Raw genomic sequence first — 15,582 nt, forward strand, 5'->3', positions numbered from 1 at the left:
TGTGTGTGTGACGGTGAGTGTGTGTGTGACGGTGAGGGTGTGTGTGTGACGGTGAGTGTGTGTGTGGCAGTGAGGGTGTGTGACAGTGAGTGCGTGTGTGACGGTGAGTGTGTGTGTGGCAGTGAGGGTGTGTGTGTGACAGTGAGTGTGTGTGTGACGGTGAGTGTGTGTGTGTGACGGTGAGTGTGTGTGTGACAGTGAGGGTGTGTGTGTGACAGTGAGTGTGTGTGTGACGGTGAGTGTGTGTGTGACGGTGAGTGTGTGTGTGGCAGTGAGGGTGTGTGTGTGACAGTGAGTGTGTGTGTGATGGTGAGTGGGTGTGTGACGGTGAGTGTGTGTGTGACGGTGAGAGTGTGTGTGACAGTGAGGGTGTGTGTGGCAGTGAGGGTGTGTCTGTGACAGTGAGGGTGTGTGTGGCAGTGAGGGTGTGTGTGTGACGGTGAGTGTGTGTGTGACGGTGAGTGTGTGACGGTGAGTGTGTGTGTGACGGTGAGTGTGTGTGTGACAGTGAGGGTGTGTGTGACGGTGAGTGTGTGTGTGACGGTGAGTGTGTGTGTGACAGTGAGGGTGTGTGTGACGGTGAGTGTGTGTGTGACGGTGAGTGTGTGTGTGACAGTGAGTGTGTGTGCGGCAGTGAGGGTGTGTGTGTGACAGTGAGTGTGTGTGTGACAGTGAGTGTGTGTATGGCAGTGAGGGTGTGTGTGTGACGGTGAGTGTGTGTGTGGCAGTGAGGGTGTGTGTGTGACGGTGAGTGTGTGTGACAGTGAGGGTGTGTGTGACAGTGAGAGAGTGTGTCACAGTGAGAGAGTGTGTCACAGTGAGAGAGTGTGTGTGTCAGTGAGTGTGTGTGTGTCAGTGAGTGTGTGTGTGACGGTGAGTGTGTGTGTGGCAGTGAGGGTGTGTGTGTGATGGTGAGTGTGTGTGTGAGAGTGAGTGTGTGTGTGACAGTGAGTGTGTGTGACAGTGAGGGTGTGTGTGACAGTGAGAGAGTGTGTCACAGTGAGAGAGTGTGTGTGTCAGTGAGTGTGTGTGTGTCAGTGAGTGTGTGTGTGACGGTGAGTGTGTGTGTGACAGTGAGGGTGTGTGTGACAGTGAGGGTGTGTGTGTGATGGTGAGTGTGTGTGTGACGGTGAGTGTTTATGTGACAGTGAGTGTGTGTGTGACAGTGAGGGTGTGTGTGACGGTGAGTGTGTGTGTGGCAGTGAGGGTGTGTGTGTGACAGTGAGTGTGTGTGTGACAGTGAGTGTGTGTGTGACGGTGAGTGTGTGTGTGGCAGTGAGGGTGTGTGTGTGACAGTGAGTGAGTGTGTGACAGTGAGTGTGTGTGTGACGGTGAGAGTGTGTGTGTCAGTGAGGGGGTGTGTGTGACGGTGAATGTGTGTGTGGCAGTGAGGGTGTGTGTGTGACAGTGAGTGTGTGTGTGACGGTGAGTGTGTGTGTGAAGGTGAGTGTGTGTGTGTGACAGTGAGTGTGTGTGTGACAGTGAGTGTGTGTGTGGCAGTGAGGGTGTGTGTGTGAGTGAATGTGTGTGTGATGGTGAGTATGTGTGTGGCAGTGAGTGTGTGTGTGACGGTGAGTGTGTGTGTGACGGTGAGTGTGTGTGTGTGACAGTGAGTGTGTGTGTGGCAGTGAGGGTGTGTGTGTGACGGTGAGTGTGTGTGTGACAGTGAGTGTGTGTGTGTGACAGTGAGTGTGTGTGTGACAGTGAGTGTGTGTGTGACGGTGAGTGTGTGTGTGGCAGTGAGGGTGTGTGTGACAGTGAGTGTGTGTGTGACGGTGAGTGTGTGTGTGACGGTGAGGGTGTGTGTGAGAGTGAGTGTGTGTGTGACAGTGAGTGTGTGTGTGTGGCAGTGAGTGTGTGTGTGGCAGTGAGGGTGTGTGACAGTGAGTGTGTGTGTGACGATGAGTGTGTGTGTGACGGTGAGGGTGTGTGTGGCAGTGAGGGTGTGTGTGTGATAGTGAGTGGGTGTGTGACGGTGAGTGTGTGTGTGACAGTGAGTGTGTGTGTGGCAGGGAGGTTGTGTGTGTGACAGTGAGTGTGTGTGACGGTGAGTGTGTGTGTGACGGTGTGTGTGTGTGTGACGGTGAGGGTGTGTGTGTGACGGTGAGTGTGTGTGTGGCAGTGAGGGTGTGTGACAGTGAGTGTGTGTGTGACGGTGAGTGTGTGTGTGACGGTGAGTGTGTGTGTGACGGTGAGTGTGTGTGTGGCGGTGAGTGTGTGTGTGACGGTGAGTGTGTGTGTGACGGTGAGTGTGTGTGTGTGACAGTGAGTGTGTGTGTGGCAGTGAGGGTGTGTGTGTGACGGTGAGTGTGTGTGTGACAGTGAGTGTGTGTGTGACAGTGAGGGTGTGTGTGTGACAGTGAGGGTGTGTGTGACAGTGAGTGTGTGTGTGGCAGTGAGGGTGTGTGTGACAGTGAGTGTGTGTGTGACGGTGAGTGTGTGTGTGACGGTGAGGGTGTGTGTGAGAGTGAGTGTGTGTGTGAGAGTGAGTGTGTGTGTGACAGTGAGTGTGTGTGTGGCAGTGAGTGTGTGTGTGACAGTGAGTGTGTGTGTGACGGTGAGTGTGTGTGTGACGGTGAGGGTGTGTGTGGCAGTGAGGGTGTGTGTGTGATAGTGAGTGGGTGTGTGACGGTGAGTGTGTGTGTGACAGTGAGTGTGTGTGTGGCAGTGAGGGTGTGTGTGTGACAGTGAGTGTGTGTGTGACGGTGAGTGTGTGTGTGACGGTGAGTGTGTGTGTGACGGTGAGGGTGTGTGTGTGACGGTGAGTGTGTGTGTGGCAGTGAGGGTGTGTGACAGTGAGTGCGTGTGTGACGGTGAGGGTGTGTGTGAGAGTGAGTGTGTGTGTGGCAGTGAGGGTGTGTGTGTGACAGAGTGAGTGTGTGTGTGACGGTGAGGGTGTGTGTGAGAGTGAGTGTGTGTGTGGCAGTGAGGGTGTGTGTGTGACAGAGTGAGTGTGTGTGTGGCAGTGAGGGTGTGTGTGTGACAGAGTGAGTGTGTGTGTGACGGTGAGTGTGTGTGTGACAGTGAGGGTGTGTGTGTGACAGTGAGTGTGTGTGTGACGGTGAGTGTGTGTGTGTGACGGTGAGTGCGTGTGTGGCAGTGAGGGTGTGTGTGTGACAGTGAGTGTGTGTGTGATGGTGAGTGGGTGTGTGACGGTGAGTGTGTGTGTGACAGTGAGTGTGTGTGTGACGGTGAGTGGGTGTGTGACGGTGAGTGTGTGTGTGTGACAGTGCAAGTTTCACCTTGATTCTTGCCATAAATAAAAAGTAATTGTGTTTATATTTACAAACCTGATGACTGTAATTTTTGGGCAGTCGGGGGCCAAAGACATTGGGTATTATTCTGAGGATTATTGGTTAATTCAATTGTGCTGCGCCTCCGGGTCAAGGGGGGGTGGGCTGCTGTAATTGACCGCGCCCTAACCCAGGGTGTCCTAACAGTTATTGTTCCCGAAATATGCACCTTGAATGAGAAAAAAATGCAAATGTAGATCCGGAGTGAAAAAGTTGGACGAGCCTCAGTTAGACCCATCCCTCTGCTCTTTCTTCCATTTCTCCGCAATCCATCCCCCCCCCATTCAAATATTTATCCGATACCCACTTTGCAGCCGTATCGACTAGTCAATCAGCTTGTGCACTCTGAACCCTGACCCAAGCACCCTTTGCACTCAGCAAAACGTTTCCTGGTGTCGCCTCTGAGTGATTTTTGTCAATCCCCCTAAATCTGTGCCCTCCGCCTTTCCACCGTTCAGCCAACAGGGACAGCTATTCACTCGGCTGAACCCTTCAGGATTTCAAACCCCCCTACCAAATCTCTTCTCCGTCACCAAAATCCCGCTTCAAGGCTGCCGATCCTAATTGGATTAGAAGATGTATGTGGGGAAGGCTCTCATCAGTGACTGCTCCATCATAAAACCCCGACCCAACATACCCCTGCCCCCCACCAGCTCTGCACTCTTCACCATGCCTGAGGCACTCTCGATATTGGGTCCACGTTAAGCTGCGGTTGTTCACTGCATGTTCCCACGGGAGGCAGATTTAAATATCAACTGGGGGAAGATTGTGTGTGCAATCAGGTAAGGGCTACCTATGGCCCAAGACGTTTAGACTTCAGCCTTTATCCGACGGGGCGGGCAGTGCACGCCCAGCCAGGAACATCTGCAGGTGGCCTCCATGCTGAACACTGTCATGCACCCCAAGAACAGCCCTGTGCCCAACAGGTCGCGAGGCCTGCTGTTTTGTCTTATTCACATTGGGTAGAACCTGAGGGACCGTTGTGACGTCTCGGCATATCTGCTATCCAGTACTGACCCGACAACACAGCACAAGCTCGCCGTATCCTCACCCTCGGGTGTGTGCAGATCGACATGCTTCACCTACCATCATGCACCTCCATCTCGTAATGGCTCGAAGGCCTTCTCTTGATCCTGTTGCTGGGGAACATGCTGAACGTGCTCGTTGCTCCAATATATGCACTAGAATCGAAACAAGAACGGGTTATGAAGCTTTGCCAAGCGTGGAATCATAGACCTTCATCTGACAAAGTTGGCCTGGCCTCTTTGAAGAGAGGGTTGTTTGAATGAACTCCCACTGCATGCCCGTATTATAGAGTACATATTGGGGCTGGTTTAGCACAGTGGGCTAAACAGCTAACTTGTAATGCAGAACAAGGCCAGCAGTGCGGGTTCAACTCCCGTACCGGCCTCCCCGAACAGGTGCCGGAATGTGGCGACAAGGGGCTTTTCACAGTCACTTCATTGAAGCCTACTTGTGACAATAAGTGATTATTAAAATGTACCCGCTGATACCAACTTGGCACTCTGGTTGGCAATGGGAATGATGCCAATCAACTGTGATAGGACATATAGACAAGCAGAAAGGCGAGGCAAGTGGTAATTCCAATCAGAGAAGTCTGACACGTTGCATTTTGTCAGAAGGGAGAGGTGTGAGAATGGAATGTTGTTACATTTCGGGGGAATATTATTCTGCAAAGAAGGATGTGTGTCTGCGTGCACGTGCGCGCAAACGACTGAATTAAGCTGGGAAAAGTTCAGGGAGACGATTTGTCTGGGAGGGCTCAGGCACAAAATAGTACAGGTGTTAGGTCTGCCCGTTTGTAATCAGATATTATGGTGGTTTGAGGTACAAGTAAGTGGGTTGGATTGAACATTTGCATTTTTAGATACGTTGAAAGTTTGAATATCAAAGTCAGACATGACAAGGAACATTACAGAGATCCATGGGCAATCAGAAGGGTGCATATTTTATATTTTAATGACCCGACGGCAGAGACGAATTCGAATCATGAAAGATATTTACAATTTGGAAAGGTTGAGTTCAAAGGTCATTGGGATGATAGATTAAATCAAAAAGTTTACTTAAAGAGGGATATTGAGTTGATGTGTGCGGAAAAGTATTGTGTTGGAGTATTGCGTACAGTTCTGGTCACCGCATTATAGGAAGGACGTGGAGGCTTTGGAGCGGGTGCAGAGGAGATTTACCAGGATGTTGCCTGGTCTGGAGGGAAAATCTTATGAGGAAAGGCTGATGGACTTGAGGTTGTTTTCGTTGGAGAGAAGAAGGTTAAGAGGAGACTTAATAGAGGCATACAAAATGATCAGGGGGTTGGATAGGGTGGACAGTGAGAGCCTTCTCCCGCGGATGGAAATGGCTGGCACGAGGGGACATAACTTTAAACTGAGGGGTAATAGATATAGGACAGAGGTCAGAGGTAGGTTCTTTACGCAAAGAGTAGTGAGGCCGTGGAATGCCCTACCTGCTACAGTAGTGAACTCGCCAACATTGAGGGCATTTAAAAGTTTATTGGATAAGCATATGGATGATAATGGCATAGTGTAGGTTAGATGGCTTTTGTTTCGGTGCAACATCGTGGGCCGAAGGGCCTGTACTGCACTGTATCGTTCTATGTTCTATGTTCTAAGACCTGCTGGAAACAGCTCTCAGCTGGGAGAAGGTTATCCAATCAAACTGTGAAAAGCAATCTTTTTCTAAATTCATTTCTACGGCGTGTGGGCTCCGCTGGCTAGGCCAGCATTTGTTGCCCAGCCCTAATTGCCCTTGAGAAGGTGGTGGGTGAGCCGCCTTCTTGAACCGCTGCAGTCTATATGGTGTAGGTACACCCACTGCGCTGTTAGGGGGGTGTTCCAGGATTTTGACCCAGCGACAGTGAAGGAACGGCTGATATATTTCCAAGTCAGGGTGGTGAGTGACTTGGAGGGGAACCTCCAGGTGGTGGGGTTCCCAGGTATCTGCTGCCCTTGACCTTCTAGATGGTAGTGGTCGTGGGTTTGGAAGGTGCTGACGAAGCAGTCTTGGTGAGTTACTGCAGGGCATCTTGTAGATGGTACACAGAGCTGCCACTGTTTGTCGCTGGTGGAAGGAGTGAATGTTTGTGGATGGGGTGCCGATCAAGCAGGGCTGCTTTTTCCTGGTGGAGTTGAGCTTGTAGAGTTTGCTTGGAGCTGCACTCATCCAGGCAAGTGGAGAGTATTCCATCACACTCCTGACTTGTGACTTGTAGGTGGTGGACAGACTTTAGGGAACCAGGAGGTGAGTTACTCACTGTAGGATGCAGCTTCTGGTCAAAGGTAACCCCCAGGATGTTGATAGTGGAGGAATTCAGTGATCATAATGCCATTGAATGTCAAGGGGAAATGGTTTGATTCTCTCTTATTGGAGATGGTCATTGCCAGGCACTTGTCTGGCGTGAATGTTACTTGCCACTTGTCAGCCGAGCCTGGATATTGTCCAGATCTTGCTGCATTTGCACGTGGACTGTTTCAGTGTCTGAGGAATCAATAACGGTGCTGAACATCATCAGCGAACATCCCCACATCTGACCTTACGCTGGAAAAAAGGTCATTGATGAAGCAGCTGAAGATGGTTGGGCCTAGGACACTGCCCTGAGGAATCTCGTGCCTGAAGATTTCTTAGATTTCCACAGCAGAGTGGAAGTAAGATGGAGAGATCATGTGGTACACCTTATTAAAGCAACAACAGCTTTGCCTTTGGTAGTATAATTGGATCTTTATAGTTAAACATTAATAAGGGAGTGTTGCCAAGGAAGTGGAATCTCTTGTTAAGAGGAAGAAGGAGGCCTATGTGAAGATGAGGTGTGAAGTTTCAGTTGGGGCGATGGATAGTTACAAGGTAGCGAGGAAGGATCTAAAGAGAGAGCTAAGACGAGCAAGGAGTGGACATGAGAAGTATTTGGCAGGTAGGATCAAGGAAAACCCAAAAGCTTTCTATAGGTATGTCAGGAATAAGCGAATGACTAGGGAAAGAGTAGGACCAGTCAAGGACAGGGATGGGAAGTTGTGTGTGGAGTCTGAAGAGATAGGCGAGATACTAAATGAATATTTTTCGTCAGTTTTCACTCAGGAAAAAGATAATGTTGTGGAGGAGAATGCTGAGACCCAGGCTAATAGAATAGATGGCATTGAGGTACGTAGGGAAGAGGTGTTGGCAATTCTGGACAGGCTGAAAATAGATAAGTCCCCGGGTCCTGATGGGATTTATCCTAGGATTCTCTGGGAGGCCAGGGAAGAGATTGCTGGACCTTTGGCTTTGATTTTTATGTCATCATTGGCTACAGGAATAGTGCCAGAGGACTGGAGGATAGCAAATGTGGTCCCTTTGTTCAAAAAGGGGAGCAGAGACAACCCCGGCAACTATAGACCGGTGAGCCTCAAGTCTGTAGTGGGTAAAGTCTTGGAGGGGATTACAAGAGACAAGATTTATAATCATGTAGATAGGAATAATATGATCAGGGATAGTCAGCATGGCTTTGTGAAGGGTAGGTCATGCCTCACAAACCTTATCGAGTTCTTTGAGAAGGTGACTGAACAGGTAGACGAGGGTAGAGCAGTTGATGTGGTGTATATGGATTTCAGCAAAGCGTTTGATAAGGTTCCCCACGGTAGGCTATTGCAGAAAATACGGAGGCTGGGGATTGAGGGTGATTTAGAGATGTGGATCAGAAATTGGCTAGCTGAAAGAAGACAGAGGGTGGTGGTTGATGGGAAATGTTCAGAATGGAGTTCAGTTACAAGTGGAGTACCACAAGGATCTGTTCTGGGGCCGTTGCTGTTTGTCATTTTTATCAATGACCTAGAGGAAGGCGCAGAAGGGTGGGTGAGTAAATTTGCAGATGATACTAAAGTCGGTGGTGTTGTCGATAGTGTGGAAGGATGTAGCAGGTTACAGAGGGATATCGATAAGCTGCAGAGCTGGGCTGAGAGGTGGCAAATGGAGTTTAATGTAGAGAAGTGTAAGGTGATTCACTTTGGAAGGAATAACAGGAATGCGGAATATTTGGCTAATGGTAAAGTTCTTGGAAGTGTGGATGAGCAGAGGGATCTAGGTGTCCATGTACATAGATCCCTGAAAGTTGCCACCCAGGTTGATAGGGTTGTGAAGAAGGCCTATGGAGTGTTGGCCTTTATTGGTAGAGGGATTGAGTTCCGGAGTCAGGAGGTCATGTTGCAGCTGTACAGAACTCTGGTACGGCCGCATTTGGAGTATTGCATACAGTTCTGGTCACCGCATTATAGGAAGGACGTGGAGGCTTTGGAGCGGGTGCAGAGGAGATTTACCAGGATGTTGCCTGGTATGGAGGGAAAATCTTATGTGGAAAGGCTGATGGACTTGAGGTTGTTTTCGTTGGAGGGAAGAAGGTTAAGAGGAGACTTAATAGAGGCATACAAAATGATCACGGGGTTAGATAGGGTGGACAGTGAGAGCCTTCTCCCGCGGATGGAAATGGCTGGCACGAGGGGACATAGCTTTAAACTGAGGGGTAAACGATATAGGACAGAGGTCAGAGGTAGGTTCTTTACGCAAAGAGTAGTGAGGCCGTGGAATGCCCTACCTGCTACAGTAGTGAACTCGCCAACATTGAGGGCATTTAAAAGTTTATTGGATAAACATATGGATGATAATGGCATAGTGTAGGTTAGATGGCTTTTGTTTCGGTGCAACATCGTGGGCCGAAGGGCCTGTACTGCGCTGTATCGTTCTATGTTCTATGACCAAGTCGGGAGACTTTTAGGGGAAATGTTTTGTCAGACTAATTTTAACTGTGTAACTGTAGTCTTGTGTGCTTAAGTTTTCTTTTCTTCTTGTTACTAAATCTTTTTACTTCCAATTTCAAAATCACAAGAGAGCTTTTTTGCTGCTGAGATCAACACATTTTTTTCCTGTTGTCAGAATGTTTTTTTAAAAAGGTATGGCCCAGTAAGCCAAGTTTCGCTCTGCGATCTGGTTTGCTCAGCAATGAACATCTTCTGTGGTCATAAGAATAGTCAGAGGTAATATAGACTTAAAATTGCAGCTCTAAAGATTGTACTGGCACAGAGAGACCTTGGCACACATGCAATCACCTTTGAAGGTTGGAAAACATATTGGAAGAGTAGTTAGCAAAACCATACAGGATCTTGAACTCAGAGCATTGAGTACATAATAAGTTTTCTCTCCCTTCTGGGTTGGCACTAACTAGAATATTGCAGCTAGCATTGGTCACCAACGTCTGGAAGGATGCAAGGACCCTTCAGAGGGTGCTGAGGAGATTTAACAGAATGGTTCCAGGAATGAGGGGGTTAGTTTGGAGAATCATAGAATCCCTAAAATGCAGAAGGAGGCCATTTGGCCCATCGAGTCTGCACCAACCCTCTGAAAGAGCGCCCTACCTAGGCCCATTCCTCCACCCAAGCCCCAAATCCCCACCTAACCTGTACACCTTTGGACACTAGGGCGATTTAGCGTGGCCAATCCACCTAACCTGCACATCTTTGGACTGTGGGAGGAAACCGGAGCACCCGGAGGAAACCCACGCACACACGGGGAGGATGTGCAGACTCCGCACAGACAGTCACCCGAGGCCGGAATCGAACCTGGCTCTCCGGCGCTGTGAGGCAGCAGTACTGACCACTGCGCCGCCGTGGCAATGAGAAACTGGAAGCTGTTCTGCTCTCCTCGGGGCAAAGGAGGAATGAGGGAGGATTTGATAGGGGTACAAGGTCATGTCAGGCTTAGACACGATGGATAAGGGAAAGCTGTCCCCATTGCCCGATGTTGCGAGGACTCGGGAATAAGACCATAAGACATAGGAGTGGAAGTAAGGCCATTTGGCGCATCGAGTCCACTCCACCATTTAATCATGGCTGAGTTCAACTCCATTTACCCGCTCTCTCTCCATAGCCCTTAATTCCTCGAGAAATCAAGAATTTATCAACTTCTGTCTTAAAGACACTCAACGTCCCGGCCTCCACCGCCCTCTGTGGCAATGAATTCCACAGACCCACCACTCTCTGGCTGAAGAAATTTCTCCTCATCTCTGTTCTAAAGTGACTCCCTTTTATTCTAAGGCTGTGCCCCCGGGTCCTAGTCTCCGCTGCTAATGGAAACAACTTCCCTACGTCCACCCTATCTAAGCCATTCATTATCTTGTAAGTTTCTATTAGATCTCCCCTCAACCTCCTAAACTCCAATGAATATAATCCCAGGATCCTCAGACGTTCATCGTATGTTAGGCCTACCATTCCTGGGATCATCCGTGTGAATCTCTGCTGGACCCGCTCCAGTGCCAGTATGTCCTTCCTGAGGTGTGGGGCCCAAAATTGCTCACAGTATTCTAAATGGGGCCTAACTAATGCTTTATAAAGCTTCAGAAGTACATCCCTGCTTTTATATTCCAAGCCTCTTGAGATAAATGACAACATTGCATGTGCTTTCTTAATTACGGACTCAACCTGCAAGTTTACCTTTAGAGAATCCTGGACTAGGACTCCCAAGTCCCTTTGCTCTTCAGCATTATGAATTTTGTCACCGTTTAGAAAATAGTCCATGTCTCTATTCTTTTTTCCAAAGTGCAAGACCTCGCACTTGCCCACGTTGAATTTCATCAGCCATTTCTTGGACCACTCTCCTAAACTGTCTAAATCTTTCTGCAGCCTCCCCACCTCCTCCATACTACCTGCCCCTCCACCTATCTTTGTATCATCGGCAAACTTAGCCAGAATGCCCCCAGTCCCGTCATCTAGATCGTTAATATATAAAGAGAACAGCTGTGGCCCCAACACTGAACCCTGGGGGACACCACTCGTCACCAGTTGCCATTCCGAAAAAGAACCTTTTATCCCAACTCTCTGCCTTCTGCCTGACAGCCAATCGTCAATCCATGTTAGTACCTTGCCTCGAATACCATGGGCCCTTATTTTACTCAGCAGTCTCCCGTGAGGCACCTTATCAAAGGCCTTTTGGAAGTCAAGATAGATAACATCCATTGGCTCTCCTTGGTCTAACCTATTTGTTATGTCTTCAAAGAACTCTAACAGGTTTGTCAGGCTCAACCTCCCCTTACTAAATCCATGCTGACTTGTCCTAATCCGACCCTGCACTTCCAAGAATTTAGAAATCTCATCCTTAACAATGGATTCTAGAATCTTGCCAACAACCGAGGTTAGGCTAATTGGCCTATAATTTTCCATCTTTTTCCTTGTTCCCTTCCTGAACAGTGGGGGTACAACAGCGATTTTCCAATCCTCTGGGACTTTCCCTGACTCCAGTGACTTTTGAAAGATCATAGCTAACGCCTCCACTATTTCTTCAGCTATCTCCTTTAGAATACAAATGTACAACGGGGTTCTCCCTTCTGCGGACTAAGTCCCCACGCCGGCGGGAGAACCAACGCTAACCACTCCGGCGTCAACATCTCCCGAAAGTGGGGGCTAGTAGGTTGCCGGAGGGGTTGTCACCGCTCCAGCCGGCGGCGAAGGGACTGCGCGAGTTCGCGCACGCGCCGAATGGCCGGCGTGGTTCCACGCATGCGCAGACCGGCCGTCGTATTCTGGCGCATGCGCGGGCGGTTCTCTTCTCCCACGCCGGCCATGGCGGAGCCCTACAGGGTCCGGCGCAGAAGGAAGAAGTGCCCCCGCGGAACAGGCCCGCCCGCAGATCGGTGGGCCCCAATCACCAGGCCACTGTGGGTTGGATCACTCCCCCCCCCCCCGAGGACCGCCCTCACCGACTTACCTGCCAGGTCCCGCCGTGTGGGACCACACGTAACCCACGCCGGCGGGGCTGGCCAAAACCTGACGGCCGCTCGGCCCATCGGGGCCCGGAGAATTGCCGGGGGGGGGGGGGGGGCGCTGCCCACAACCCCCAAACAGCGTGGCGGGACTCCCGCCCCCGCCCAAAAATGGCGCCGGAGAATACGGCAGCCGGCGTCGGGGCGGGATTCACGCTGCCCCCCCCCCCCCCCAGTGATTCTCCGACCCAGCGGGGCGTTAGAGAACCCCGCCCGTAAGGTTTTGGGAAAGAGGGGACTTGGCAGCATCCCTGCCAACACTGGCACAATTACTTATGGAGTTGGGGGTTTCCTGACGTTTTGTGCGGCTGCTCGGGTTGATGGTTTGCGCCTCGCCATCATCACCCGATGCTATTTAAAAGATCCACAGGCATCCATCTACCCACCGCTGAAGGAAAAGATCCATCTCCTGGAAGGTTGTGGATGCTCCAACCAACCACTGCTGCATGTGGCATTCCAGGATCCAGAACGCTGGTTACACCGGCGGGAAACCGATTTTTGGGGATCCTGCTGCTCGTTCCTCTCCCCGGGCCCCCCCTCCCTCACTCACCATTCATTGGGGTAGGGTCTGGAAAACTCCGCCTGTTGGCTCTTAAGAAAGCTGCGACAGGGGCGAGTGGCGAGGGCTGGTTTAGCTCACTTGTCTAGACGGCTGGTTTGTGAGGCAGAGCGAGGCCAGCAGTGCGGGTTCGATTCCCCGTACCGGCTGAGGTTATGCGCAAAGCTCTCAACCTTGCCCCTTGCCTGAGGTGTGGTGACTCTCAGGTTAAATCACCACCAGTCAGCTCTCGCCCTCAAAAGGGGAAAGCAGCCCCTGGTCAGCTGGGACGATGACGACTTTACCTTACAGGGAGGGTGCAGGCCTGTTGCAGGAAAGAGTTAGCAGAGAAATGATGGACCGAATGGTCGCGCCCCCCCCCCCCCCCCCCCCCGCCCCCCCCCCTGCCCTGGGGACATTGCTTTTGTAAATCAAACAGGATCTCGGGCTCAAGTAGGTTGCCGGCGTCACGTCCATTTGCTGGACTAATAGTTGAGACACACGCAACAAGCTTCCGTGACGTATTACCCATGATGCAGACAGACGAGGCCTTTCTGTCTTCACAATTGCTCTCAGAGAGAAGCAATTTAAGATATCTCTCGATTTTCCTACGCCACACCCCTTTGCCTCAGGGTGGGGCCGGGGGGCGGGGCGGGGGGGGCGCCAAAAGATCTCGTCGGGGGGCCCAGAAGATCCCGTCGGTGGGAAGGGCATTTTTCTTTTTACATTCTAAATTTATTGAATTCAAATTCCCCATCTGCCTCCACAGGATTTGAACCCCTATCTCCAGATCATCGGTCCTCTGGATCACTAACCCGATAGGATACTCGCTACGCTCCTGTCTTGGCCATGTGCTTTGAGGAGAGGTGGCAAGGATGGCGTTTACGAGCTCAGTGTGGGCGGACATGTGGTGGTGGCACCCCCCCCCCCCCCCCCCCCCCCCCCCTCCCAATCACACTGCAGTGCGATAATCGCCATTCACCTGGTGTGTCCCACCATGCCAGTGCTTTTCCACAGCCAGCCCCCCCATCACGGCAACTCCTACTTATTCGACAACACAGAGAGTATTACATTCATCCTTCCTCCCACAGTGACCAGGATCTCGGCTTGTAGGCCTAATCTTCGTCATCAGCCTGATATTCTCTCAATCGGAATTGACTTTGACCTTCTGGTCAGCCCCTTTTGCCTGGCTGGAGAATCTAGAATGAAGGGGTCATAGTCTCAGGCATGCCGTTTGGGACTGCGAGGAGAAGAGAATTCTTCGTCCCGAGGGTTGTGAATCTTTGGAGTTCTGTCTCTGATGGAGCTGTGAGCGGTCACTGGGTATATTCAGAGCGGAGGTCGACAGATCAGTGAATGCTGGAGGAATCAATGGTCAGTGGGAGCAGGTGACCTTCAGGCAGAGGACGAGCCGTCATCTAACTGAGGCTCGGAGGGTCCAAAGGACCACTCCAGCTCCTGTTTCTGATGCCCTTAAAACTGCGGAGCTTACAGGAATCAGTGCAAGCCCCATCAGTATGCAGTCTCAACATACTGCCCTCTCAACCTCCTGGCCTCAACTCACTTACATAATGCGGTGATCCACTGTAATAGGAGATGGAAGGTAGGACCTGCGCTACAGGTTCGCCGCTAGCTCCTGCCGGCTGGCTCCGCCCAGGGAGAACTGTATAAATATGCATGACCTCCAGTGCCCTGCCATTTCGCCAGCTGCAGCAGGAGGCCACGCATCTGACTGTAATAAACTGATGCACGATCAATTGCACAAAGACTAAAGTTGGGGACAACTGGGGCTTTATTCCAGTCAGATGAGAATTTGAAAACTGCCGGCGCTTCCGATTTCGGCACCAAAACGAGGCGGACAGGCACCTGCACTCCAGCTCCGAGGGGCGGTGGGGTGCAACCCCACAGAACAAGGGTGGTCTGACTGCACAGGCACCCTCCCACTTAGCAGCATGCGTAGCCTGTTACTGAAAATGTTGCACTGGTTTCTCACTGAACCCTAGACTGACGCTAAATTCAATTTGCATTGCTCCCTGATGTTAATATAATAGACCATGCCACGCCATGCGTTTCAAACAATTAATCACGTCAAAGAATATCTATCTGCTCCTCGTGATGCCACGTTTAATTCAAACCTAAGTGACATTGATTATCCCACCAGAATATGGCACTTGTATAGTCCTTCTGCATTTACATTACGACTCAATTTAAAATAGTGATACTTTGTGAGATTAAATATTCCTGCCATCACTGCACCATTTTATATCCCTCTTCTTCATTTCCCTCTTGTGCTAAATTTTTTATTTTCTATCTTTCCATCTTTCGACCAACTATCTCGTGCCTTTCCTCTCTCTCTCTCACACTCCTCTGACTCTCTCTCACTCTTCTCCGTCTCTCTCTCTCACACTCCCCCCTTTCATTTCCTGCTGTCCCCTTCATCTTTTCCCCCCCTTTCTTCTGTCCCCTTCTTTCCACGCTGTGTCTGGGTCCCTCGTTCTTTTCTCCTCTCTCATCTTTTCCTCCCTCCCTCTCTCGTTCCCTTGATGCTCCTCCTCTCCACCACCCCCCCACCACCATTTTCCACCTCTCCCTCGTTGAACTCACAAGCTCTCTGACCTCTCTCTCCCACTCCTCCGTCTCTCTCTCTCCTCCGTCTCTCTCTCTCTGTCACTCCTCCGTCACTCTGTCTCTCTCCCCCATCTCGCTCTCTCTCCTCCGTCTCTCTGTCTCTCTCCCCATCTCTCTCTCTCTCTCCTCCGTCTCTCTCTCTCCCGTCTCTCTCTCTCCTCCGTCTTTCTCTCTCTGTCACTCCTCCGTCTCTCTGTCTCTCTCCCCCATCTCTTTCTCTCTCTCCTCCGTCTCTCTGTTTCTCTCCCCATCTCTCTCTCTCTCTCTCCTCCATCTGTCTCGCACTCCTCCGTCTCTCTCTCTCTCACATT

At 50.8% G+C, this 15,582-nt stretch overlaps 1 protein-coding gene across 1 annotated transcript in view; it reads right to left on the reverse strand.

Moving 5' to 3' along the window:
- Positions 1-15,582, reverse strand: part of LOC140403259 (uncharacterized) — a 66,997-nt gene that overhangs the window by 17,485 nt on the left and 33,930 nt on the right. The window contains exon 3 of the mRNA XM_072491036.1: positions 4,380-4,474. Coding sequence (XP_072347137.1) covers positions 4,380-4,474 — 95 coding nt within the window. The remainder of the gene's footprint in view (positions 1-4,379; positions 4,475-15,582) is intronic.

The sequence above is a fragment of the Scyliorhinus torazame genome, chromosome 27 (genome assembly GCF_047496885.1).
Source record: "Scyliorhinus torazame isolate Kashiwa2021f chromosome 27, sScyTor2.1, whole genome shotgun sequence".
NCBI classification, from domain to species: domain Eukaryota; kingdom Metazoa; phylum Chordata; class Chondrichthyes; order Carcharhiniformes; family Scyliorhinidae; genus Scyliorhinus; species Scyliorhinus torazame.